Source organism: Carcharodon carcharias, chromosome 4, assembly GCF_017639515.1.
Source record: "Carcharodon carcharias isolate sCarCar2 chromosome 4, sCarCar2.pri, whole genome shotgun sequence".
Classification (NCBI taxonomy): Eukaryota; Metazoa; Chordata; class Chondrichthyes; order Lamniformes; family Lamnidae; genus Carcharodon; species Carcharodon carcharias.
Window position 1 is genome coordinate 182,210,465 of NC_054470.1, and position 27,158 is coordinate 182,237,622.

The following is a 27,158-nucleotide window of genomic DNA, read 5'->3' on the forward strand; positions in this document are numbered from 1 at the left end:
ATAAGGCCGCTTAGCCCATTCCACCACCAGATTAGATCATGTCTGATCTTTATCTCAGGTCCCCCATCCTGATTTGTCTACTCTTTCAGAACAAAGAGGGTTAACACTGCAATAAAACACTCCTTCACTTTGGCATCCCTAATCAGCAAATACGCCGAATGATTTCAAATATTGACATTAAAGATTTACAGTGTGGTAATGACTAGATAACCTGTTTTTGTGATGTTAATTGAGGAATAAATATTGCCCAGGGCACTGGAGATAGCTCCCCTGCTCTTCTTGAAAATAGTGCCATGGGATCTTTTAAGTCCACCTGAGCAGGCAATTTGCACACAGCAATGTGAATAATGACCTGGACATTTGTCAGCTTTGTCTCAGTGTGTAGCACTTGTGCCTCTGAGTCACACAGTTCCAGTTTCCAGGCCCACTCCAGGGCTTGTACACAGAAGTCATGGCTGACACTGCAGTGCATTACTGATGGAATGCTGCATTGTCTGAGGTGCCATCTGTCGGATGAGATGAGTAATCAAAGGTCTCCCTTCTTAGGCGGTAAAATACCCCCATAACACGTTTTCAAAGAAGAGCAGGCACATTCTCCCCCACCTGGTGACCTGGCCACTATTTATCCCTCAAACACCATAAGAACACATTATCTGGTCATTATCACATTACTGTGAGAGTTTGCTGCGCACATATTGGCTGCTGTGTTTTCTACATCACAACAGTGACTACACTTGCAAAGTACTTCCTTGGCTGTAAAGTATTTTCAGATGTCCACTGGTCATGAAAAGCACTGTACAAATGCAATTTTTCTTCCTTTTTAAAATTTTTAAAAATTCATTCAAGGGATGAGGGCTTCGCTGGCTAGGCCAGCATTTATTGCCCATCCCTAATTGCCCTTGTTGGTTGAGGAGTAAATATTGGCCAGGACAATGGGAAAAAACTCACCTGCTCTTTTTTGAAATAGTGCCATGATGGATCTCTGAAAGGGCTTCAGTTTAACATCTAAACTGAAAGTGTGGTTATGGTGCCATGTCGATTGTTGTAAAAACCCATCTGGTTCACTAATGTCCTTTAGGGAAGGAAATCTGTTGTCCTTACCTGGTCTGGCCTACATGTGACTCCAGAACCACAGCAAGGTGGTTGACTCTTAAATGGCTTCTGAACAAAGGCAATTAGGGATGGGCAATAAATGCAGGCCTAGCCAGCGATGCCCACATCCCATGAACGAATAAAAAAAACACTCAAGAAACTTGATGCACCTCTTTACCACAGGGCTCAGTACCCATCTCTTCAGCACTCACACACTGGCTGCAGTGTCCACTATTCGACTGGATGTATTGCAACAACTTAGCAAGCTTATTTCAACAGTGCTTCCCAACTCCTTGAACTCAGCCATCAAGAAGGACTAGCGACAATATCATGGGAACACCATAAGATCCCTCCTCAGTCATACATTTGGATAAACATAGTTTTTGTTTCAGCATTTCTTAGTTAATTCTGAGAGGAAAATAAGCACCACAGGAATGATAGGAAGCTAGTCAGCCGGTTTGAAAGTGAGCTTCAATTTCTATAAGAAAACAACAATATCCAGCCGCCCTGGTACGAAGTTGATTCACAAGGACGGTAGCACCCATAAATGCACCCTATGGTGAAATATCCCGAGGGTCTTTGATACAGTGAATCGGCTGGTATGCTCTCTGGGCTGTTGTGCATCGGTCAGTAGAGGGCAGAGCATCTCTCCCTTCATCTACCCAACTATGAAAGAAAAGAGCTCACTCAGCTTTCCTACGCCTTGCGAGATTCTTTCGCTTTGGATGATGTGAAATGCTGATTGCCAGACTGTGTGTGTCTTTTTTTCCATTTCTCTCTACGATCCACATGCGTGTAATTGGCTTCGACAATGATAGAAACAGCTCACCAGACATGTCGCCATATTGTGGAAAACATGAAACAGCTGTAGCAAAAAAAAATGTCCGGACAAAGCTCTTGGTTGGTGATTGACACCCTTGCAGAGAATGGCTTTCTGCTTCCACACTTGCACGAACTGAAGCTTGTCCAACTTCACCTATAATCCTACCAGCCGTCAGTGTTATTTCGAGGCTTCAGGGAAACAGTTCAAAGTGAGCCCCTTCTTTCAGGCTCAGAACCAACATTCTGCAAGTCACCCCAGAGTGTTTAAAAGCCTAATAAGGTGAAAACAATCACAAAATAACTTGCAACGGAGGAGAGAAAGCCGCATGCATTGAAAAGAAAAACAAAATAGCCAGCTCACTTAAAATAGAAACACGTGGGGCAAAAGGAAATGCCCTCTTGTCAAATTTGGCCTTTTCTATCTCACTCGATTCGTCAAATGCCAGGCGGGGTTGTTAAATCGTAGAACCGCGCGGCGCAGGAGGTCACTCGGCCCACCGGGCCTATACTGGCTCACCGCAAGGGAGCCCCACTCCTCTTTCCCTATAGCCCTTCAAGTGTTTCCTTTTTAAATAGATGGGCTTCCTTCATTTCAGCGGCTAGACTGGCCAAGAGGCAGGTCTGTAAAGGAGTGAGGAACAAAGGCAAGCTTTCAGCTGGATGGATCTTAATTCTACCTTCCAAACCTGAACTGCAAAGCGGGTTCATTAAGCAGAAGATAATGCAAAGTATTACACATAACTCAGACCCCTCACGAGGGAAGGGGGGGGGGAGTTCATCATCTCTCCTGCTTGTGTGCATTGGCTGTTTCTTCCCAAAATTAAGTGATTGTTTCTTTTCTCTCAACACGATGCCCCCCCACCCGATCTTGGCTGTTAAAGTGAGCTAGCTAGTTATTTATAATCCCTGGATAGCTGGGGGGCGGGGGGTGGGAGAGAGAGAGACTGTATACCTTGGCTATAACCCGACCAGCACAAAGCCCCGATTGTGGCTGTCTTTTCCAACCCACACTGAGAGGGAGAGTCTAGGCGTCCACGTCTGTCCTCTTCAGCTGTAGGCACACACCACTCCAGAAAGGTAAGTGATCTTTAAACCACATATCCAAACAGATGCTCTTAAATATAAACCAATGTGTATTCAAAATCCTGAGTTCAGTATATGAAAAAAAGAGCAAAGCAACAATTTCTTAGCGGCTCATCTTTAAAGTAATGCATCTCTGCTCCAGCCAATTCTCTTTGAAATCTGCACAATTTAAGACTCTCTAAATGTTAAAGGCTAATTTGAAAATGAAGGTTATGGCTAGGAATCTATTCAATTATGCTCTTTTGTTTTTTTTAAAAAAAGTCTTGATTCCATACATGGGTTGCTAGTGAATGTGCTTTCCCCCCTCTTTAATTTCTCACAATAGAATATTTTATAATATAATTTTGTTAAATTTTATTTTTGCTTGCTTTTCGAGAAATCTGGATTTCTATATGAATTGGTAACGTAGCAACCACCCTGTCTGGTTGAGAACGATTGACTATACAGTGATCGACCCACACTGGCTTCCTGGATTGTAAGACTATCCGTGTTTAATAGATTCGCTTCCAGTTAATATAAGAATTCAACGACTTGTTTCGTCCGCAGACTCGCGTTTGAGTCCGTAGATGTGGAAATTGAATTCATTGAAATTATTCTTAAATTGATTTTTAAAAAAATATTTTAAGTTGTTACAAAAAATACATTGAAATTATACTTAAATTGATTTTTTTTAAAAATATTTTAAGGAAAGTTGTTGCAAAAAATACATTGAAATTATTCTTAAATTGATTTTTTAAAAAATATTTTAAGGAAAGTTGTTGCAAAAAATACATTGAAATTATTCTTAAATTGATTTTTTTTAAACATTTTAAGGAAAGTTGTTACGAAAAATATTGGGAGAAAAAAATAAAATCAACATTTTTTTTCTCTGGTCCAAACATTGCGAAGTCCCGGGTTGTTATATATCGGTGTGTCTCCGCGATGCACATGTCGATAAAGGACCTTGCCATGCTCTGCCCCACAGCCAGAGTGAAAGATGAAAAAGCTCATTGTTCTTCTGCTTTTGAGCTCTTTGCTCGTCATCCAAGCCATGCCCGCCAATCGTCTGTCGTGTTACAAAAAGCTGCTGGGTGGTCGAAGCTGCCACAACATCCCCGATGGGACCGAGCACTTGCGACCCATCGACAAGGGGCTGGTGGATCACTTCTGGGCGGGGGACGAGTGCGAGATCGTCTGCTACTGCAATTTCCAAGAGTTGCTCTGCTGCCCCAAGTAAGTCATTCTTCTTAAGCACCCTCCCCCCACACACACACACACACACACACCTGCCCTCGCCGTTAGGGGGAGCAGCGTTTACACACTAAAAGCATATTTGCAAACAGTGCCAGGAGTGAATGAGTCACTTACCAAACTAGTACACACTTTTATTCGCGCCGTAATGTACTGCGATTCGCTAATAAATACCAAGTCTAGATGAGGAAAGATACTGAATATTTTTCAGCTCGCTCTTCGCTGCAACGCCAGCAACATGTTTACATATGGTACCTTTTAACTCAATAAAAGACACTTCACAGGAACAAAGTTTGGCACGGGGCCACGTCATCGCGAGAATCGTGTCCAAGAATTTCACATGCAATGAATTACTTGTAAACAAATAACTTGCATGTATAAAGTGCCCTTCACGACCGCCCCAAAACGCTTCCCAGCCAGTGAAATGCCCCTGAAGCACAGCCACTGTTGTAATGCGGGAAACGCAGCAGTCCTTTGGCACACAGCAAGATCCCACAAACAGCAGGGAGATGAATGGCCGGATAATCGCAGAAGCGTGTGGCACGGAAAGAGGCCATCGTGTCTGTGCCGGCCGAAAAACGAGCCCTGGCCCTAACCTCACTTTCCAGCACTGGTGTCCTCGGCCCTGCAGGGTACAGCACTTATGGTGCAACTCTTTCGAGTACAAACACGTTTCTATCTATTCCTATTCAGATGAAGTTACATTGTTCCATAGCTTGCCATTGTGAGATTTGAACTCTTGATCTTGGGTTTACAAGCCCAGTACCATAACCACTTGGCTATTTAGGCCAAGCCAGCACTTAAGGTGTATCTCCAGACAACTTTTAAATGAGCTGAGGGTTTCCGCCTCTGTTACCCTTTCAGGCAGTGAGTTCCAGACCCCCACCACCACCTGGGTGAAAAAATATTTCCTCATCCCCTCCCCCTCTAATCTTTCTCCCAAAGACTTTAAATCTATGCCCCCTAGTCACTGACCTCACTGCTGAAGTAAATAGGCCCTCCCCATCCATTCTATCCAGGCCCCCCCACAATTTTGAACCTCAATTAAACCACCCCCCTCAGCCACCTCTATTCCAGGGAGAACATCTCTAGCGTATCCAATCTTGCTGCATAGCTGAAATAATGTGTTTTTATCAGTGAAGTTGGTTGAAGGATAAATGTTGGCCAGGGAACTGGGCAGAATCCTCCTGCTCTTCAAAATAATTCACTGAAATCTTTTACATCCAGCTAGTGGACGGACAGGGCCTCGGTTTAACATTATTACTGTTCGAGGGATTTTGCTCGGCACAAATTGCTTCATTATGTTAATTGACATAAAGTCAACGGCCCAGGTTTTGCAGTCAGTGACGAAGAAATGGACCTTGCTCTTCATCATGCTTAGAGCTGGACTCGGACTTTTCATGGTCTTTTGAGCAGGGAATTACAGGCCCAGAACTTCCAAACTCTGGGGGAGTCGTACCCAGGAGGTACCCTGGATGATGCGCTCGGGGAATCCCTGGAAGTCCCCATGCAAGGACTGCATGGGAATTGCGCAGCAAGTTTAAGCTTCTGATGGGCAATTACCCCGCACTGGGAACCATCTGAAACTCTGATTTAAATCGGACACTTTGGATGGTTCAGGCTGTCCAGGAAAAGTTAAAAGAAGTAAAACCATTTCTAACTCCTGAGTAATTATAGTACCGACCCTTCACCACCCCCCCACCCTCCCCTGCACCTCCACTAAACCACCCCCCCCAACCCTGACTACCCCACTGACTCTGTGATTAATCCCCATGCCCCCACCCCCAACTACTCTCCCAACCTCCCCAACTATCCCCCAGGCTATCCTCCCAAATCCCCCAACTAACCCCCATCCCCCCAACTAACCCCCATCCCCCAACTACCCTCCTGACCCCTAACTACCCCCCGCCCCTCCAATTACCCTCTCGACAACCCCCCCCATCCCCCCGCCCCAACCACCCCACAACTACTCCCCACCACAACTTCTCAAAGTGGCTGTGACCTTTAAATTTATCTGCTTTAAGGCAGCTAGTGCTGTAAAAAAAGGGCTGTGGCTCTCCCCCCCCCCCCCCCCCCCCCCCCCCCCCACCCCCCCAAAACCGGCTCTGCTACATTGCACTGAAGGCCTCGGGCACCGGTTGCATTGAATTTTCCTGAGGAGGCCCGAGTCAGAGGGTCGGGCATGAAACGTGCAACTGCAGTCCAGTGTAAGTAAAAAGGAGCGGTATGGCAGTCCAACTGTGATTGACCCTCCTCAGAATTCCTGGTCCACAGTTACAAGAGAGCCTTTTTCAGTGTGGCATCTTGTACAGGGGACCTGTGGCTTGAGAAGCAGGGCAAGCAACCTGCTGTATCTTCGGCCTGCAAAATTGTCACTGACATGCATAGAATTTAAAATTAAAATTATGTTTTTTTAAAAAAAATCTTGATTCCGTACATGGGTTGCCATTGAATGCGCTATTTCCTCCTTTTTAATTCCTCACAGAAGCAGCTAACACATTTTTACAATTTTTATTTTTGTTTGCTTTTCAAGAAATCTGGATTTCTGTATGAATTGATCATGTAACAACCACCTGTCTAGCTGAGAATGACTGACTATATCAGAAATATAGTTAATTCATTGTAGAATTGTACAGAAAGCAAATAGAGGGAAGGAAAGATAGAAATAGAGATAGAAAGGCAAAGTCAAAATAGTTTAATTTTTAAAGATCTCAAACAATAATTGCATTCTGAAAGAATGAGACTCTGCTCTTGTAAAATTAAACTTTAATACCAAAGAGATTGTTTGACATTAATTAAGACCTATCATGCTGTTAAAACTTCACTTACACTTGAAAGCATTAGCCCTAAATTTTTCCAGTTGTGTTTAGTGGGTAACTGGTGAGTAAATACCACAATCTTATACTATTACATGAATTTCAAGCCGAGTCTATTGTTGAGCTACCAGTGGAGCAAAGCCTGTGGAGGAGGAGAGAAAACCACACCTAGAGTACTGTGCAATTTTGGTCTCCATATTTAAGGAAGGATGTACTATGGGAGGCAGTACACTAGATTGGGATAGGAGGGTTGTCCTATGACGAGAGACTGAGTAAATTTTCTCTGGAGTTTAGAAGGAAGAGAGGTGACCTCATTGAAACATTCACGATTCCGAAGGGTAGACCCTGATAGCTTGTTTCCCCTGACTGGGGAATCCAGAACAAGGGGAACAGTCTCAAATTAGGACTGAGATGAGGAGAAATTGCTTCACTCAAAGGGTTGTGAATCTTTCAAACTCTCCACCCCAGAGAGTAGTGGATGCACCATCATTGAATACTAAGACTAAGAGAGAGACAGATTTTGGGCCTCTGAGGGAATCGAGGAATAAGGGGAGTGGGCATAAAAGTTGAATTGAAGCCCAAGATCAGTCTTGATTCTGTTGGATGGTGGAGGAGTTTTGACGGGCCATATGGTCTTCTCTGCTCCTTTTTCTTATGTTCTTAAATCAGAAAATGATTTCCTAATTTCTGTGTTTAAATGCACATGTACGGACTCCAGAGTTTGCTGTCCAATTTACTCCATAAGAGGGGTGAGGGGTGAGGGCTGATAGTCTCATTGTTATTCTTCAAGCAAAGTGTGGCCCTTGCATTTCACAGCCATTATCCACAAGCATCTTCAGTTCTCTGATTCTGACCTTCAGTACACCCTCCCCTTCCTTTATTCCTTCAACCATTCTCTCTTGAGTATTGCTGAAAGAAAAAAGGCTTTTTTCATCGAAGCTTTTGGTCTTGCACTCATCAGGACAATTTGCAAGAAAATACCACTGTCGGGGAAACAACATATTTATACTGTATGAGGAAAAAAAACGCTTGCTAGACTTGTGTAAGAGCGATGAGCTGCCGCTTGATATATATGACAGGGTTCATCCTCACAGCTTGCTGCGTCTGCATATGTATGGACTGCCCAAGACACACAAAAGTGATGTCCCTTTACGCCCTATCTTATCCATGACTGATTCTGCAGAACATGAATTGGCCAAATGGTTGGGTGAATCGTTACAACCAGTTTTGAGCATGTTTTCTACATACAAGGTGAAGGATTCCATCACGTTTGCGAAGAGCATACAGGACTTGCATATCAATAGTTATGTGCTCATTTGACATTGCTAGGCTATTCACCAATGTTCCACTTAAGGAAGCCATAGATATTCATGCTGCAGCACTATATCATGGCGTTCTAGACCTGCCACCATTGCATAAATCAGTATTCATTGAGCTTATGAACTCAGCAACTCACACAGTTGAGTTCAGTTTTAATGGCACCATGTATGCCCAAATAGATGGTGTTATCATGGGATCCCCTCTCGGCCCAGCTCTCGCAAACATCTTTGTTGGGTTCCACGAGAAATGTTTTCAATGGAATGAGAGCCAACCTCCTACCCCTCGCATATTTCCAATATGTGGATGAAACGTTTGCTATATTTAAATCAGCAGCTGCATGTAACAATTTCCTTACATGTTTTAATGGGCTCCATCCTGCGCTCAAATTCGCCTTTGAAATGGAGCAGTCAGATGAACTCTCTTTCCTTGATGTACTAGTTGAGAAGTCTGCCGGGGATTCTCTACTACTGCAAGCTTACCTTCACTGGTTAATACACGTGTTGGAACTCTTACAGTTCCATGCGCAATAAGATTGGTCTTATCAGCAACCTCATAAATAAGGCCCAAGCCATTTGTTCACCAGGCGAGCTTGACACTGAAACAGGGCACATCAATGGCATCCTGCTGGATAATGGCTACCTTGATCAGAGGTATTTCTCGCTGTATTTTGTGCAAGCTCATGAACAGGCCCAAGGCCATCACTTTCGGCCCTGAAAAGTGCCCAGTCTACCTCAGATTACCCTGGAAGGACAAGGTATCTCAAAAATGTGAGCAATAGGTGAAGCAAGCTGTTTCACGCTGCTGCTATGCAGTAGCAACACAAATGATATCCACCATTAACAGGATGCTGCCGTAAAGCCAAAAAGACATTCTGCCTATCACACAAATGAATAATGTGGTATATGAATTTCAGTGCCTGTGTGATGCTAGGTATGTAGGCCGTACATTCCAAAGACTGGCAGATCAAACCAAACAGCATGTCCCTTCATCTGTTCACAACAAGCAAGGTAGACTGTCCCCAACCAGCACGTGCTTGTAAATCTCAAAACACAGTGTCCAACATTAGATGTGATTCTGTGATTGGACAATATTTGCTAAATAATCCTCAGCATGGTAAGAAACAAACAATCACTCCCTCCACCACCGACGCAAAGTAACAGCAGTGTGTACCATCTACAAGATGCATTGCAGGAATACACCAAGCCCCCTTCAACAGCACCTTCCAAACCCACGACCACTAGCATCTAGAAGGACAAGGGCAGTAGATAGATGGGAACTTCACCACCTGGAAGTTCCCCACCAAGTCACTCACCATCCTGACTTAGAAATATATTGCCGTTCCTTCACTGTCGCTGGGTCAAAATCCTGTAACTCCCTTCCTAACAGCACTGTGGGTGTACCTACATCACATGGGGCAAGACTTTATGCATCAGCACGTAAAGTGACGCGCAGTGTCTTCGGGGGGAACTCCCGATGTCACCACGCCCCATTTAAATTTTCAGGAAGGCGGAAGCACAGCAAAATCAGCTGTGCACCCGCCGACCTGTCAATGGCCAATTAAGGCCATTGACAGGGTCAATTAAGTAATTAAAGGACCTGCCCGTCCAACCTTAAGGTTGTCGGGCAGGCCAGGAGCCCCGGCGGGAACTAGAAAAAAACATGAAACCTCATCCACGGGCGGGATGAGGTTTCATGTCGGCTTTAAAAAACTTAAATGAAGGTTTTGTAAAATTATGGACATTGTCATATGAGGGGACATGTTAGGGAAATTTTATTTTTCTATTTTTATTTTTTTTTACATTTACAGCCAATCTCCCTGAGGCAGCACTGAGCCTCAGGGAGATGAATGCGCTCTTTCGTGTGCATGTGCGAAAGAGCTCACTCTCGATTTTGGGACTTCCGCCGCCCACGCAAGGAGCACATAGCACTTCTGTGCAGATGTCACACTGGGTAGGCTTTAATTGCCCCGCCCACGTAAAATGGCAGCACGCCTCCAATCAGGGGCGCCGATTGGAAGCGCACTTGTATGTGCCCGCCTTTCAAGTTCCACCCCCCCCCCCCCCCACGATGGAGGGAAAATTCAGCCCATGAAATGCAACGGTTCAAGAAAGCAGCTCACCACCAGCTTCTCAAGGGCAGTTAGGGATGGACAATAAATGCTGGCCTAGCCAATGAAGTCCACATCCCAAGAACAATTTTTTTTTTTAAATTACTCTGACAACCAATTTAAGATAGTCAGTCAGGATGCAGTGTGGTGCATTTGTGTGTACTGGAAGCTACATATATTAATACACAGGGCCCTGTTCTTTGCAGACAGAAAGAACATGTACACACATTGTGCCTGTTTCAGCTAAACAAAATAAGTGATAGCCATTCACTGGTTCATTCCCCAGGGCAATGTCTTGGCCAATCAGATTCAAGCTGTCTGGTTTGAATTTCAAACAATGCTTGGCAGTGGGATAGAAATACAATACTGAGGATGCTGGAAATCTGAAATAAAGACAGAAAATGTTGGAAAAACTCAGCAGGTCTGACAGCATCTGTGGGGAGAGAAACTAAGTTCACATTTCGAGTCTGTATGACCCTTCTTCAGAGCTCTGGAGAAGGCTCATAAGGACTCACATTAACTCTGTTTCTCTCCTCACGGAAGCTGTCAGAGCTGCTGAATTTTTCCAGCATTCTCAGTTTTTATGTTAAATATGCTTGGCACTATCTGTCAGGCACTATCAACTGCAATCTCCATGGCAATGTCTCTACCAATTAGACCATTCACCAACCAATCAGCACTCTCTTCTCATACAGTATAAAGATGTTGTTTCCCCTGACATTGTTCTTTTTTTAAATTTGTTCATGGAATGTGAGCATCGCAAGCTAGGGCAGCATTTATTGCCCATCCCTAATTGCCCATGAGAAGGTGGTGGTGAGCTGCCTTCTTGACCTGCCACAGTCCATGTGGTGTAGGTACACCCACAGTGCTATTGGGAAGGAAGTTCCAGAATTTTGACCCAGCAGCAGTGAAGGAATGGTGATATATTTTCAAGTCAGACTGGTGACTGACTTGGACAGGAACTTCCAGGTGGTGATGTTCCCATGTATTTTCTGCCCTTGTCCTTCTAGATGGTAGTGGTCGTGGGTTTGGAAGGTGTTGTGTAACGAGACTTGATGAGTTCCTGCAGTGCATCTTGTAGATGGTACACACTGCTGCTACTGTGCGTCGGTGGTAGAGAGAGTGAATGTTTGTGGATGGGGTGCCAATCAAGCGGGCTGCTTTGTCCTGGATGTTCAAGCTTCTTGAGTGTTGCTGGAGCTGCACTCATCCAGGTAAGAGGGGAATATTCCATCACACTCCTGACTTGTGCCTTTGTAGATGGTGGACAGGTTTTGGCGAGTCAGGAGGTGCGTTTCTTGCCGCAGGATTCCAAGCCCCTGACCTGCCCTTGTAGCCACAGTATTTAAATGGCTAGTCCAGTTCGGTTTCTGGTCAATGTTAACCCCCAGGATGTTGATAGGATATTTTCTTGTAAATTGTCCTGATGAGTGCAAGACGAAGAGCTTCGTCAAAAAAAGTCTTTTTTTCAGCAATACTCAAGTTCTACACTATCAAATGACTATTCTCTCTTGGACCCTCTTTCCAAGTCTTTCCGCCTTTAAGAACCTTCTCCAAACCCATCGTTTCTGCCAAGCTTTCAGTCACTTCTTCATTTCTTCCCCAATGGCTAGCCAACTGCTCATTTACCTATTATGTTTTCTGTTCCCTTTGTAAGGTGCCCCAAGACTTTTTCCAGATTAATGTACTACATGTATGCAACAACCTGCGTTCAAGGCTTTTTGAAGCATTTTAAGGGTTTTTTTTTCTTTAATTAGGTAATTCAAATTGACAGACAATTAGTGACACAGAGATTACGGGAATACGAACAATGGACAACAATAACTTGTATTAATACAACACTCAACGTAGTAAAGGATCTCAAAGCCTGTCACAAGAGTATTATCGAACAAAAGTTGACACTGGACCATGTAAGGAGGTATTAGGGCATATGATCAAAAGCTTGACCAAAGAGGTAGGTTTTGAAGAATGACTTAAAGGAGGAAATAGAGGTAGAGAGAACGAGAGGTGTAGGGTGAGAATTTCAGAATATAGGGCCTTGAGAGCTTAAGGCACAGCCACAGTGGTGGAGCAATAAAAACCAGGATTGTGCAATGGGGAGGTGGTGGTGTAGTGGTGTAGTGACTAGACTAGTACTCTAGAGACCCAGGGGACTATATGTCATTCCAAACCCGGTGGAAATGTGGTTGACTCTTTTTTAAAAAAGCCTTATGACGGGTAATAAATGCCTGCCAGTGATGCCCACACCCCATGAGTGAATAAACAAAAAAGAAGCTAGAATTAGTGAAGCATGGAAATCTCATGGGTTGTGGGGCTGGAGGAGAATACAGAGACGGGGAGGCTGGGGGAGAATACAGAGACGGGGAGGCTGGAGGAGAACACAGAGACGGGGAGGCTGGGGGAGAATACAGAGACGGGGAGGCTGGGGGAGAACACAGAGACGGGGAGGCTGGGGGAGAACACAGAGACGGGGAGGCTGGGGGAGAATACCGAAACGGGGAGAGTAAGGGATTTGGAAAACTAAGATGAGAATTTAAAAATTGTGGTATTGCCAGACCATGTGCCTGAGCGGAGAGATGGTGGGTGAAAAGGGCTTGGTGTGAGTTATGGCAGCAGATTCTTGAATGAACTAAAATTTGCAGAGGGCGGGAGATAGGAGGTCATCCAGGGGTGTGTTGGAATAGTTAGGTCACGAGGTAACAAAGGCGTGGGTGAGGATTTCAGCACCAGGTGAGCTGAGGCCGGGTGGAGTTGAGAGTTGAAGATAGGGCGTCTCAGTGACAGTCTTTTTTAGCCTCAGAGAATTGCCAGGGAGAGCAATGGAGTTGGTGACAAGGGACTGAAGAAGACCAACAGGAAACCGGCCTGCATTCTACCCATTCTGTCGCACACAATTGCAATGCCTTGTGCATTGGAATATATGGCCCTCAAGCTGCATCGACGATCTGGGAGACAAAGAAAGATTAAAAATTCCACCTAATTTTAGAAAAGAAATCTGGGAAATTCCTCTCCGAACCCCTTAAACAATCAAAACCAGTCCAGGAGATCACTCTGGCCCAGATAATGCTCTGCAGCACCACTTTTTGTATCAGGTGACCTCAGCTCCAGCTGGAATCGGATCCAGCTCTTGCTTGAAGCAATTCAGCAAATAGACACCCACTGTATGAATTGGTAGCTTGTCCCAGGGGTTCACTATTCTCCAGGAGAGGACCAGTGGTCAGGAATCACAAAATTGCATTAGTGTCGGAAGAGCTGAGCAGTAAGTTTATGAAGATGAGAATGTCGGTAAAGTATACTGCCTTAACTAATCCTGTGATGAATAACCACTGTGTATTTATACCCTTAACCAACACATAAAGAAAATGGCATAGAGCTTGTTACAACATGCAAGGATTTGAGTGACACCTTGAGCTTCAAGAGTGAAATTCATGGAAATCCAAATGTCCTAAGTACATACACTTTACTGCAATTCGATCAAATGCTAAATGAGATCCCTAACACGGCAACTGTTCATACTTGAAATTAATTAGAAGCTGATTGAGTTTATTTAATAGCCTGTAAATACAATGCCTAACATGTTGCTGTGTGGTTTCTAACAGGTTGCAGCCATATCATGTATCTGTGTAGATCGTAAATAAGCAAATAGGAGATTGCAGATTTAATCTTGTTTCACTGAATTCTGTGAAATTGTATTTATTTAATGTTGAATTATTTTGTGGTCAGCAGAAAATGTAACTTGTATACTTTTAAATATCTAACTGAAGGTTTTTTTGGTCTCCAATTCCACAATGTCATCTTAAAGATACTTCCAGCACTTAACAACTCTGGCGGTGCTTGCCATTAACTTAACATTTTTAAATCATTTACTCAGATCCTACATTTTTAATAATGTTTATTCTTCCCATGGCGATGGTTTTCAGCAATTAAGGGATACTCTTAATTGATGTGTCAGTCTTGGGAGCCTCTGAGTGGGATGGTTGTGAGTTTAGGGTCCAATTCCAGGGGCTTTATCACACAACCGTAGAAGTATTGCACTGTTGGAGGTGCCAACTCTCTGATGAGACCTTAAACTGAGGCTCTATCCTAACACAAGAACATGGGACAGAAGCAGGAGAAGGCCATATAGCCTGTTCCACATTCATATGACCTTGAGCTTCAACTCCACTTTCCTGCCCACCCTAACCCTAACCCTAACCCATAACCCTTGTTTCAACTGAGAGACAAAAAATCTGTCTATCTTAGCCATGAATATATTCAACGATGGAGTATCCATAACACTATGAGGTAGAGAATTCCAAAGATTCAAAAGAATTCCATTGAGTGAAGTAATTTCCCCTCATCTCTGTCCTAAATGATCGACCCCTTATTCTGAGACTGTGTCCCCGTGTTCTAGGTTCCCCAGCCAGGGGAAACAATCTCCTTGGGTCTATCCTATCAACCCCCATCAGAATCTTGTATATTTCAATGAGATCACTTCTCTATCTTCTAAACTCCAGAGAATGTAGGCCCAGTTTATTCAGCCTCTCGTCATTGGACAGACAACACTCTCATTGCAGGGACCAACCTAGTGAACCTTTAGTATACTGCCTCCAATGCAAGTATATTGTCCCTTAAATATAGAGACCAAAACTGCACACAGTACACTAGAGCCATGTACAATTTTAGCAAGACATCTTTATCCCTGCGCTCCAATCCCCTTGCAAAAAAGGCCAACATGCCATTTGTCTTCCTAATTGCTTGCTGTGTATGCATGCTAACTTTGTGTTGTTTTGCATAAGTGCACCCAAGTATCTTTGAACATCAAAATTTACAAGTTTTGTGTCTTTTTCACAAAACTTCTGCTTTTCTATGAGAACCAAAGTGAATATTCTCAAACTTGTCCACATTATACTCCATCTGCCATCTTGTTGCCCACTCACTTAACTTGTCTGTATCTCTTGCAGCCTCTTTATGTTGTCACAACTTACATTTCTACCTAGTTTAGTATCGACAGCAAACCTGGAACTCCCTCCCTAACAGCAATGCCCTTATCCCATGAAAAATAATTTTTTAAAAACTTCGATACATTATTCTCTGTCTCTTTGTCAAAGACATTAATATAGGATGTAAATTGCAGAGACCCCAGTTCTGATCTTTGCCCTCTTGAGTAGACATAAAAGACCCTGTGGCACTATTTCAAAGAAGAGTGGATGATTAATGTCTGACGTCCTGGCTAATATTCATCCTTCAAGGCACTGCATAAATGCAAGTCTTTTTTTCTCTTTTGAATTACTTATCATTACTGAAGATGCAGATCTCTGTTTGTGTTACGTTTCACATTTTAATGGATCATATGGCCCTTAAAGTTGACATTTTCTTCAGCATCACTAAGCATTTTTTCACACCACTAAATAAATATATCGATCACATCATCCTCCTTCCAACAGTGCTCCATCATCCAACTGGGTGAGACCACCCTTGCCAGGTTTCATTCCTATCAATCAAGACGTAATCAAAGAATTACCTGCAATGGCTTCTCTTCCCACTCCTGCAGCATTATCCCTGGAGTTCCCCCAAAAGACCTATCCTTGGCTTCCTCCAATTTCTCGCCACCTCCCCCCGTGACAACATCTGAAAACATGTCAGGTTCCACATGTATGCTGATGAACCCAACTCACTTTCAACACTTTTGACCCCTTTGCTGCCTCTGATTTGTCACATTTCATCATTTTATATCCAATATTGATCGAGCAGGAATTTCGTCCAACTAAATAATGGGAAGATCTAAGGCATAGTCTTTGATCCTCATTACAAACTCAGCCATCAATTCCATCCCTCTCCCTGGCCACTGTCTGAAGCTGAACAACACCGTCCACAACCTTAAACCTGAGCTGAGCTTCCAATCTCATAGCCTTTCCATCTTCGAGACCACCAACTTCCCCTTCCATACCATCAGCTGTCTGTGCCCCTGCTTCAGCTGATCTCCTGCTGAACCCCTCATCCAAGCCTTTTTCACGTCTCGACTCAACTTTCCAATACTCTTCAAGCTAGCCTCCCACCTTGCACCTTCAGTAAACTTGACCTCATCCAAAACTCAGTTGCCTGTATATTAACTCGCACCAACTTGTGCTCGCTAATATACATTGGCTCTCAGTTCAGCAATGCCTCAATTTTAAAATTTTTGTTATCGTTTTAAAGCGGCTCAAAGGCCTTTCGCCACCCAATCTCTGTACCCTGGCCCAAACCCTTCCTACAAGCCTCCCAAGATTTCTGTTTCTTATGCATCCCCAACTTCAATAGCTCTACCAATGGTGGCCCTGCCTTTATCTGCATAGACCCTTAGCTCTAAAATTCCCTCCCTAAACCTCTCTACCTCTCTCCTCCTTTAAGATGCTCCTTGAAACCTACTTTTTTGACCAAGCTTTTGGTCACCTGTCCAAATGATTCCTTGAGAAGCTCTGTGTCAAATTTTATCTGATAATGCTCCTTGGAAGCATCTTGGCATGTTTTACTATGTTAAAAGAGCTGTGTAAATGCAAGTTGTAGAGCATAGTGTCAGTCTGTGGTTCGAAGAGGTTTCCCTCTTGCCTCAAACACAAATGTGCGATGCAGTTTAAGATTGGGTAAGTGATATGCTCACTCTCAGCACATTACATTCATTGAAATCTTCTTTGGCTTCTTGGATCCGGTGCAAACCTAGTTTTGTCAGTAATGTATTGCCCTCCAGCAAAAAAATCCATCAATAAAAAAATCCCTGGAGGTAAATAAATCAATGTGGCTATGTATACTGCTGCTTATTGCTGCTTATTGGTCAATATAACGGCAAAGAATTGGATGTGTTAGAAAAAAATGGTGCCATGCATTGAGAAAGAGGCATTTTTTCTTCCTTTCTGCTTTTTTCTCGCTTGACCTAAAGGTGCAATGTTTAAATTTCACTAACTTAATGCAACTGATACTACTCTCCCTCTCAGACTCTCCCTCCTGGTAAAATGACATGAATTATTGTTGTCAGTGTTATCATATGGCTTAATGCTGGTGGTTTAACAGAGGCATTAACCCCTTACAAAATTGCAAAGAAGAAGGAACTGTGTGACAAGTCAGAAGCATGTCATTGAAACTTAGACATTCACCAGAAACTTTATTTAAAAATGTTATTTGAATCTTTGGGCATATAGAATCATACATCATAGAAGGAGGCCACTTGTTCCGTAGTGCCGGTGGAGTTATCCAATTAGTCCCACCATCACAACCACTTCCCCAGCTCTTTGCTGATAGCTGTGAAAATGTTTTCTTTATCAAATATCTATCCAATTCTAAATTACCAAGCAGCACTGAAAAATTAAATCAAAGAAGCACTTCTACCCCACGTTTATACAATCAAGATCTGTCCTAAAAATGACTAAATTATATACTACAAGTTGGGAGTAAACCCAATGTCAAATTATTTCTGATGGTAAACAAAGATTTTTGGCTCTATGTGGGCATCAATCAGGTGCCAATAATGCAACCCGGGAACACTATAACACCACCACCACCACCATCAATGCCAACTATTATACACACACAGCCTTAGTGCTCTGACACCATCCAGTGTATTCCAGCTACAATATAAAATTTAAAGAACAGAGAGCAATGTTTTGATCATAGATAAGAATATATATTCCTTACAAGGATACATGAAGTAGTGCTCCCCCCAAGACCCTCGGGGAGTAGCTTAGAACACATACCGGAAGGCAGCAATATCAACCCTTGGTTTATCTCAGTTTGGATGGCAAATGGTGCTACACATCTTTTATAGAGCTTATACCCACCCGCCCTATATGAAAAAAGGACTTAGCAATGGTTAAGGGCATTGTAATGGTTATTCCCGGGGTCAGTAAAGGGGATGGTGATGCTTATGACAAGTTCACTTTTTATAAATCTGCTTCCAGCACTAAAGCAATTTGGAAAATACTAACAGATAGATTAGCCACATATGAAACGTCCTAAATCATAACATATCAATAATATATGCTCTCCACAAATAAAGATTTGCATGCCAAATGACTTCTTTCCATAGCAAATGTCTCCTGTCAACAGATTCAGCTTCAAAATGAGTTAAGCAGAATTTACCTGAATAATAATGAATACCGAGTAATGAGTTACCATGATCTAATACAATAGATTACATGATGCTACAAATTGAGTGAAGATGTATTAGTAGTTTATAATCTTACCAGTTAGTCATTTTTGAATGTACTACAAAATTATATTTCATTTGTTCTTATTTGAATGAGTAAATCAAAATCTAAGTTACTCTATTCTTACATAGGTATATGCTGTATCTCCTCCAATGCCTCAAAGATAATGTTATTGGGCTGGATTTTCCCTCTTGGCACACAAAACAGAATCCAGGACTGTTTCTGAATCCCAAAACTGCTTCCAGGCAGAAACAGTCTCTTATTGTGATATTCATAGAGGTGCTTCCTTGGTTGGCATGTGACCTTGAACGGAACTCTTGACATTTATCAGCTTTTCACATGACTGTATCAATCTTGTTCTGTTTCAGGGACATATTCTTTGGACCAAAGATTTCCTTTGTGATTCCTTGCAATTCTCAATAAAAGGAAATTTAACAGCAGCAGGAAAACCATTTACTATCTGCAATCAAATGGACGATGAAGTGCTTCCCTGTGTACAGAATGTTTCCCCTACAATTTTTCTAGAAATTTTTGTAGAATGTGACCCACAATACAAGAGGTGTTACTTTCTGTGAGTAATTGTAAAAATTATCTTCTATGTTTGTAGACCCAAAAAATGATATAGTGTAAGCATTAAAATACACTCAATCATTCACATGCTTCTTTAACCTAACCTTTCAATCAACAGCTTTTGTCGCCCATCTTACAAGATAGCTACACAATGTTATTTAACAGCAATTTTTTTTATTAAGAAATATGTTTAATTTCTGGATGCTAAAAGACCCCCCTCAGATGCACTTAAAATACTGATATTTATCCAAACTAATTATATAATTCTGCATTGATCCTGCACAGCTTGTTTTCCCAGCAACTGCTAATTCAAATTTATATTCAAGTACCACTTTCAAGAACTGATATTGTTTAAGTGGGGTATTAAAACTTAACATAAGACCCATTTAACACCCCATTTTATAGATTCTTGTACTTTATATTAAACAATCCTTTGTAATATGTTAACTGTTTTACATGATTTATTAAAAATACTTAAACAGCTCCAACTGGTCAAAGTTTATTTTATTGCACAAACATTCCAATTGGGGAGTTGAGGGCTATGAGGAGCTGGCACGAAAGAGGAGATGAGGCCTGGGGCAGATCAGCCATGATCTTATAGAATGGCGAGGCAGGCTTGAGGGGGCTGAATGGCCTACTCCTGCTCCTATTTCTTATGTTCTTATTAATTCTAGTTATAGTTTTTTTTCTCTCTCTATACACTTGCCTGAGTCCTAAGTGGAGGCAAACTCTTTTCCTAAGGCCACTACTTTTGGGATAAGGATGAGTTTGAGAAAACTGTACTAAATGTGGAGACAAGACATTTAGTGGAACAGTAGGACTGAGGCCTATCAGTGTTTTGGAGAGCAGCAGGGTAAACAATTTGACAATCCTAAACTGGACCACAATTAACATTAGTTTCTCTGGGAAAGTTTGTCCAGGCTTCCTGCTCTGGATTGCTATTGTGTGACCTCTACTGGAAATAAAGAGGACTGTTTCATGTTCATAAGAAGTTGGTTAAACAATGGAAAACCGCGTAGTGGTTCACAACTGACTTGGGATTGAAAGGATCATAAGAACATCAGAAATAGGAGCCACAGTAGGCCATTCGGCCCCTCGAGCCAGCTCTTCCATTCAATAAGATCATGTTTGATCTGATTGTGGCCCTAAGTTCACTTTCATCACCACCTCCTCCATCGCCACCATAATGCTTACCTCAGCTCTCTGTAAAAGTAGGCAGGTTTTGCTATTGCACAGCTTGTGCTGAGGCTTGAGTGCCATGAGGCAAGTGTACTAACTTTGGAATTTTGCGCAGGTGGGAATTCAGTGCAGAAAACAAAGGTAGTGCTGCTTTTATATCTTTTTTTCAGCCTCCAGAAGCTGGTCAGTGCTCAAGGCTTTAATTAGGTGAAAAGGTAGGTGATTGTTTCGCGAGGTTTTTTAAGATTTTATCCTTCTAAACATAGGCAGTAATTTAAACCAGTACTGGGGAGATCTAAGTATTGCATTAAATTTATAGCTTAATGAATTAAACTACTTCGTATAACTGCAGACAACAGTTGAGTGAAATTTCTACACTTGAAACCAAATTAGGTAAATTAAGCTCAATAAATGTGGTAAGGCAGGTGATGTGCTGCAGCTGCAGCATGTGGGAGCTGGTGGACACCTGTGTGATCCACGGCAACTAGACCTGCAGTAAGTGTCTGCAGCTCGAGGAGCTTCAGCTCCAAGTCCAAGCTTCGGACATGTCGATGCATGGGCGGGGGGTGGGGGGGCGGGGGGCGGGGGGGGCGGTGAAAGTTCGAGGAGGCAGCCACACCTCTTGGGCTAGGTACTTCAGATTTAGTCCATGGTCAGGGAGGTTGTGACTGTGAGAGAGGCAGGTATGGGGATCCAGAAGGTAGCAATGAAGGACCCTTAGCCCTTGCAATTGTCCAACAGGTTGCAACTCACGAGCATGAGAGCAGAGACTGCAGGGAGGATGAGCAACCTGGGCCATGGCACCATGGTGCGGGGAACCATTCAAATGAAGTAAAATGGAATGTAGCTGTAGCAGAAGAGAGTATAGTTAGGGGGATATACACTGTTCCCTGCAGCCAAGAGTGTGAGACCTGAAGGCTGTGTTGTCTGCCCGATGCCAGAGTTAAGGACATCTCCTCAGGGGAGAGGAGCTTGGGAGTGGGAAGGGAATGATCCAGCTGTTGTGGTACACATGGATACCAACAACATTGGTAGCACTAAGAAAAGAGATTCTGCTGAGGGAATATGAGCAGCTAGAGACTAAATTTAAAAAGTAGAACCAGAAAGGTAATAATCTCTGCCTTTACTACAAAAGCACCAAGCAAATTGGCACAGAAACTAGGAGCAAGAGTAGGCATTCGGCCCTTCGAGCCTGTTCCACCATTCAATATGATCGTGGCTGACCCTCAAACTCAACACCATATTCCCGCTTCCTCTCCGTACCCCTTGATGCTCTTAATATCCAAAAAATTCTCAATTTCTTTCATGAATATACTCAGTGACCCTACCTCCACAGCCTTCTGTGGTAGAGAATTCTGCAGATGGACCACCCTCTGAGTGAAGAAGTTTTTACTCATCTCAGTCCTAAATGGCCTGCCCTATATCCTGAGACTGTGGCCCCTGGTTCTAAACTCCCCTGCCAGGGGAGTCATCCTCGCTGCATCTTGTCCATCTATCCCTGTTAGAATTTTATACTTTTCAATCAGATCCCCTCTCATTCTTCTAAACTCTAGTGAATACAGGCCCAGTCGAACCAACCTCTCCTCATAAGACAGTCCTGCCATCAGCCCAGCGAACCTTCGCTGCACTCCCTCTATGGCAAGTATATCCTTTCTTAGGTAGGGAGACCAAAACTGCACGCAATACTCCAGCTGTGGTCTCACAAAGGCCTTGTATAACTGCAGTAAGACATCCCTACTTCTGAACTCAAATCCTCTTGCCATGAAGGCCAACATACCATTTACCTTCCTAATTGCTTGCTGCACCTGCCTATTTACTTTCATTGACTGGTGTACAAGGACACCCAGATCCCTTTGTACATCCACATTTCCCAATATATCACCATTTAAATAATACTCTGCCTTTCTGTTTTTCACACCAAAGCGTATAACTTCACATTTATCCACATTATACTGCATCTGCCATGTCTTTGCCCACACAAACAACTTATCTAAATCGCCATGAAACCTCCTTGCATCCTCCTCACAACTCACAACCCTGCCTAGTTTTGTGTCGTTAGCAAATATTGGAAGTGTTGCATTTGGTTTCCTCATCCAAGTCATTTATATATATTGGGAATAGTTGGGTACCGAGCACTGATCCCTGTGGTACACCACTAGACTGCCTGCCATCTGGAAAAAGACCCATTTATTCCCACTCTCTGTTTCCGGTCTGTCAACCAATTCTCAATCCAAGCCAGTATATTATCCCCAATCCCATTTGCTTTAATTTTGCCACCACAGGGACCTGAATATTCAAGGGCATTTAACACTTTAGAAGGACAGGAAGAAAGTAAAAGCATATGGGGTGACTCAGTTAGTAAAGAATAAGATCAGTATAGGAGTGAGAAATGATCTTGGTTTGGAGGATCAAAATGTAGAATCAGTTTGAATGGAGGTAAGAAATATCAAAGGAAAGAAGTCAAGGGTGGGAGTGGTTTGTAGGCCTCCTGACAGTAGCTACACTGTAGGACAGAGTATAAATCAAAAATAATGGGTGCTTAAAGGAAAGGTCCTGCAATAATTGTGGAAGATTTTAATCTTCATATAAATTGAACAAATTAAATGGGCAAAGGTAGCCTAGGGGATGAATTCATAAACCATATTTGAGACAGTTCCTTCGAATAATATATTCTAGGAAACTTGCTATTTTTGACCTGGTAATGTGTAATAAAACAGGATTAATTCATGACCTCTTAGCAAAGGATCCCCTTGGTAAGAGTGATCATAACATGATAGAGTTTCACAGATTGAGGAAAGAAATTTGGTTCTGAAACTAGTGTCTTAAATTTAAATAAAGGAAACTACAAGGCTATGAAGACAGACTGGACTAAAGTGGAATAAAAAAATAGGTTAAAAGATAAGATGGTAGAGAAGCAGTGGTAGGCATTTAAGGAGACATTTCATAACTCTCAACAATGATATATTCCATTAAGAAAGAACAATGCTATGAGAAGGATGCACCATCCATGGCTAACTCAGGAAGTTAAGGAAGGTATCAAATTGAAAGAAAAAATATCCAGTGCTGCAAAGTTTGGTGGTGGGCTAGAGGATTGGGGAAACGAGAAAGTGGTAACTTTTAAAAAAAATGATAAAGAGGGAGAAATTAGATCATGATAGAAATACAAAAATAGACAGTAAAAGTTTCTACAGGTAAATAAAATGGAAGAGAATAGCTAAAATAAGCATTGGTCCCTTAGAGGGTGTGACTAGGGAACTAATAATAATGGGAAATAAGGAAATGGCAAAGAAGCATTTTATATTTGTGTTCACAGTAAAAGACACAAAAGCAACCCAAAAATAGCAGAAACTCGAGAGGCAAAAAGGAGGGAGGAATTTAAAATAATCATGATTACTAGAGAAAAAGTTCTGGAAAAACTAATGGGACTAAAGACTGACAAGTCCTCTTGACCTGATGCCTGCAACATAGGGTCTTAAAGGAAAAGGCCGCAGAGATAGTGGTTGCTTTGTTGTAATCTTCCAAAATTGCCTAGGTTCTGGAAAGGTCCCAGCAGATTGGAAAGCCACAAATGTAACACTACAATTCAAGAAAGGGTGGAGACAGAGAACAGGAAACTATAAGCCTAACATCTGACATTGGGAAAATGCTGGAATCTGTTATTAAGGAAGTAGCAGGAGGGCATTTAGAAAATCATAACACAATCAAGCAGAGTCAACATGGTTTCATGAAAGGGAAATCATGTTTGACAAAGTTAGTAGGGTTTTTCGAGGATGTAACAAGCAGGTGGATAAAAGGGAACCAGTAGCTGTAGTGTATTTGGATTTTCAAAAGACATTTGATAAGATGCCACAAAAAAGATTCAAGAGTTCAAGGTGTTGAGGGTGATATATTAACATGGATAAAGGATTGACTAATGAACTGGAAACAGTCGGGACAAATGGGTAATTTTCAGGTTGGCAAGTTGTAACTAGTGCAGTGCTGCAGGGATTAGTGTTGGGGCCTCAACTATTTATGATCTATATTAATGACTTGGATCAAGAAGCAGGCTGTATTGTAGTAAATTTGCTGATGACACAAAGATAGTTAAGGAAAGCAAGTTGTGAATAGGACATATTTTGCAAAGGGATAGAGATAGGTCAAGTGAATGGGCAAAAATTTGGCAGATAGAGTGTATTGTGGGAAAATGCGTGATTGTCCACTTTGGCAGGAAGACTAGAAAAGCAAAATATTACCTAAATGGAGAGAGGCTGTAGAATGCTGCAGTACAGAGGAATCTGGGTGTCATTGTACATGAACCCACAAGAAGCAAGCAGGTACAGCAAGGAATGAGGAAGACAAGTGGAAAGTTGTCCTTATTGCAAGGGGGATGGACTATAAAAGTAGGGAAGTCTTGCTACAATTGTACAAGGCTTTGATGAGACTGTACTTGGAGTACTGTGTAGTTTTGGTTTCCTTACTTAAGGAGGGATATACTTGCATTGCAAGCAGTTCAGTGAATGTTCACTGGGCTGATTTCTGTGATGAAGGTTTGTGATATGAGGAAAGGTTGAGCAGGTTGGTGCCATACTCATTGGAGTTTAGAAGAATGAGATGAGATCTCCTTGAAACATATAAGATTGAGGGGGTTTGACAGGATAGATGCTGGGAGGATGGTTCCTCTTGTGGAGGAATCTAGAACTGAGGGCCACAATTTCAAAATGAGAGGTGTCCCATTTAAGATAGAAATGAAGAGGAATTTCTCCTTAGAAGGTCTTTAGTCTTTGGAATTCTGTACCACAGAGAGAGGCTGGGTTGTTGAATATTTTCAAGGATGAGTTAGACAGATTTTTCATCCTCAAAGGGAGCCAAGGACTATGGGGAAATGCAGGAAAGTGGAGTTAAGGCCACATTGAGATCAACCATGAACTTAACGAATGGCAGAGCATGCTCAATGGCCTACTTCTCTTACTTGTTAAAATTATTTATTCGTTCACGGGATGTAGGTGTTGCTTACAAGTTTCAGCTACACCATGAAGCCAAATAAAGAAATATCATGGCTTGGACCTTTGTCCAGCTGTTTTAACAGCTGAATTTAAGTTTAGGTTAACCTAAAGAATGGATTTTTTTTACAGCCAAAGCCTGAATTCTCCACTCCTACACCTTCCAATTTAACTGTAGGAGTATTTCTGCAATACACAGGCTCAGGTAAGTACTGGTTTAGTTTGGAGTACTGGCCTATTAATGAAGAGGGGTGGACATGGACATGTTTTTTTTAATATACGTTAATGGGATGTGGGCATCGCTGGCTAGGCCAGGATTTTTTGCCCATCCCTAATTGTCAACCACATGGCTGTGGGTCTGGAGTCACATGTAGGCCAGATCAGGTAAGGAAAGCAGATTTCTTTCCCAAAAGGACATTAGTGCACCAGATGGGTTTTTACCACAAATCGGCAATGGTTTTGTTGTCATCATCAGACACTTAATTCCAGATTTATTTTTGGATTCAAATTTCACCATCTGCCAAGGCGGGAATCGAACCCAGAGCACTACCCTGGGTCTCTGCAATACTAGTCCAATGAAAATAGCACTATGCCATGGCCTTCTGCAAGGGAGCCAAATTTTTTGTTTTCCTGCTTTAAGTAAGATTTTCATTTAATCTCAAGGTATCTCCTATTTCTTCCTCTCTCATGCTATTCTAGCATTGTCTTAAATGCATCTATGCTACTTACCTCAATTACTTTGTTTGGGAGTGATTTACACATTCTGCCCACTCTCTAGGTAAAGAGCTTTACCTTGAATTTATTAGTGAATAAATTATTTTTGGCCTCGAACACAAGAGAAATCAATTTCTTTAAGCTTGTGAAACAATTTGATACAGTGTATGTCAGGTCAACCTTCAGTTTTCTCTAGTAAAAGATTCCCAGTCTGTTCAGTCTTGTAGGTATAACCTTTCAGTCGTGATATCATTCCTGGTAAATCAACGCCTCTATATTCTTTCACACGGAGAACAGAACTCTTCCCACGTGGGAATGACAGGCCAGTTATCTGTCACAGGGAAATTGCTGGAATCTATTGTTAAGAAGGTAATAAAGGGGTACTTAGAAAATCTCAAAGCAATCAAGCCGAGTCAACATGGTTTTGTGAAAGGGAATATCATGTTTCACTAATTTATTGGAGTTCTTTTGAATAAGGAGCAAGCGTCGTGAATGTGCTGTGCTTAGGTTTCGAGAAGGCATTTGACAAGATGCCGTGTCAAAGGTTTCTATTCCAAGTTAGAGCTCATGGTGTAGGGGGTAAAAATTAACATAGACAGAGGATTGGTTAGCCAACAGGAAGCAGAGAGTAGGGATAAATGGATCTTTTTTGGGTTGGCAAGATGTGATGAGCAGATTGCCACAGGGATCAGTGCTGGGGCCTCAACTATTTACAATTTATATTGATGAGTTGGATAAAAGGACTGAATGAATGGTTGCTAAATTTGCTGATGACACAAAGGTAGGTAGGAAAGTAAGTTGTGAAGAGGGCATAAGGAACCTGCAAAGGGACGTAGATAGGTTAAGTGGCAGATGGAGTATAATATGGGAAAATATGAACTGGTCCACTTTGGCAGGAAGGATAAAAAAGCAGCATATTATTTAAATGGAGCAGGATTGCAGAACTCCAAGGTACAGAGGGATCTGTGTGAACTGGTATGTGAATTACAAAAGTTAGTGTGCAGGTACAGCAAGTGATTAGGAAGGCAGATGGAATGCTGTCATTTATTGCAAAGGGAATAGAATATAAAAGTGAAATGCTTTGCTA

General features: G+C 42.4%; 1 protein-coding gene across 2 annotated transcripts; it reads left to right on the plus strand.

Moving 5' to 3' along the window:
* The first annotated feature begins 2,461 nt into the window (after positions 1–2,461).
* LOC121277143 (scrapie-responsive protein 1-like) lies at positions 2,462–19,682 on the plus strand. 2 transcript variants are annotated; one of them, XM_041186217.1, is made up of 3 exons: positions 2,462–2,991; positions 3,962–4,209; positions 18,998–19,682. In XM_041186217.1, the coding sequence occupies exons 2-3, from the start codon at positions 3,974–3,976 to the stop codon at positions 19,050–19,052; spliced, it is 291 nt and encodes a 96-aa protein (XP_041042151.1). In that variant the 5' UTR covers positions 2,462–2,991; positions 3,962–3,973; the 3' UTR covers positions 19,053–19,682. The 2 variants fall into 2 exon arrangements, with proteins under 2 accessions (XP_041042151.1, XP_041042152.1); XM_041186218.1 differs by lacking the exon at positions 2,462–2,991 and having other exon boundaries at positions 3,877–4,209.
* The last annotated feature ends 7,476 nt before the right edge of the window (positions 19,683–27,158 follow it).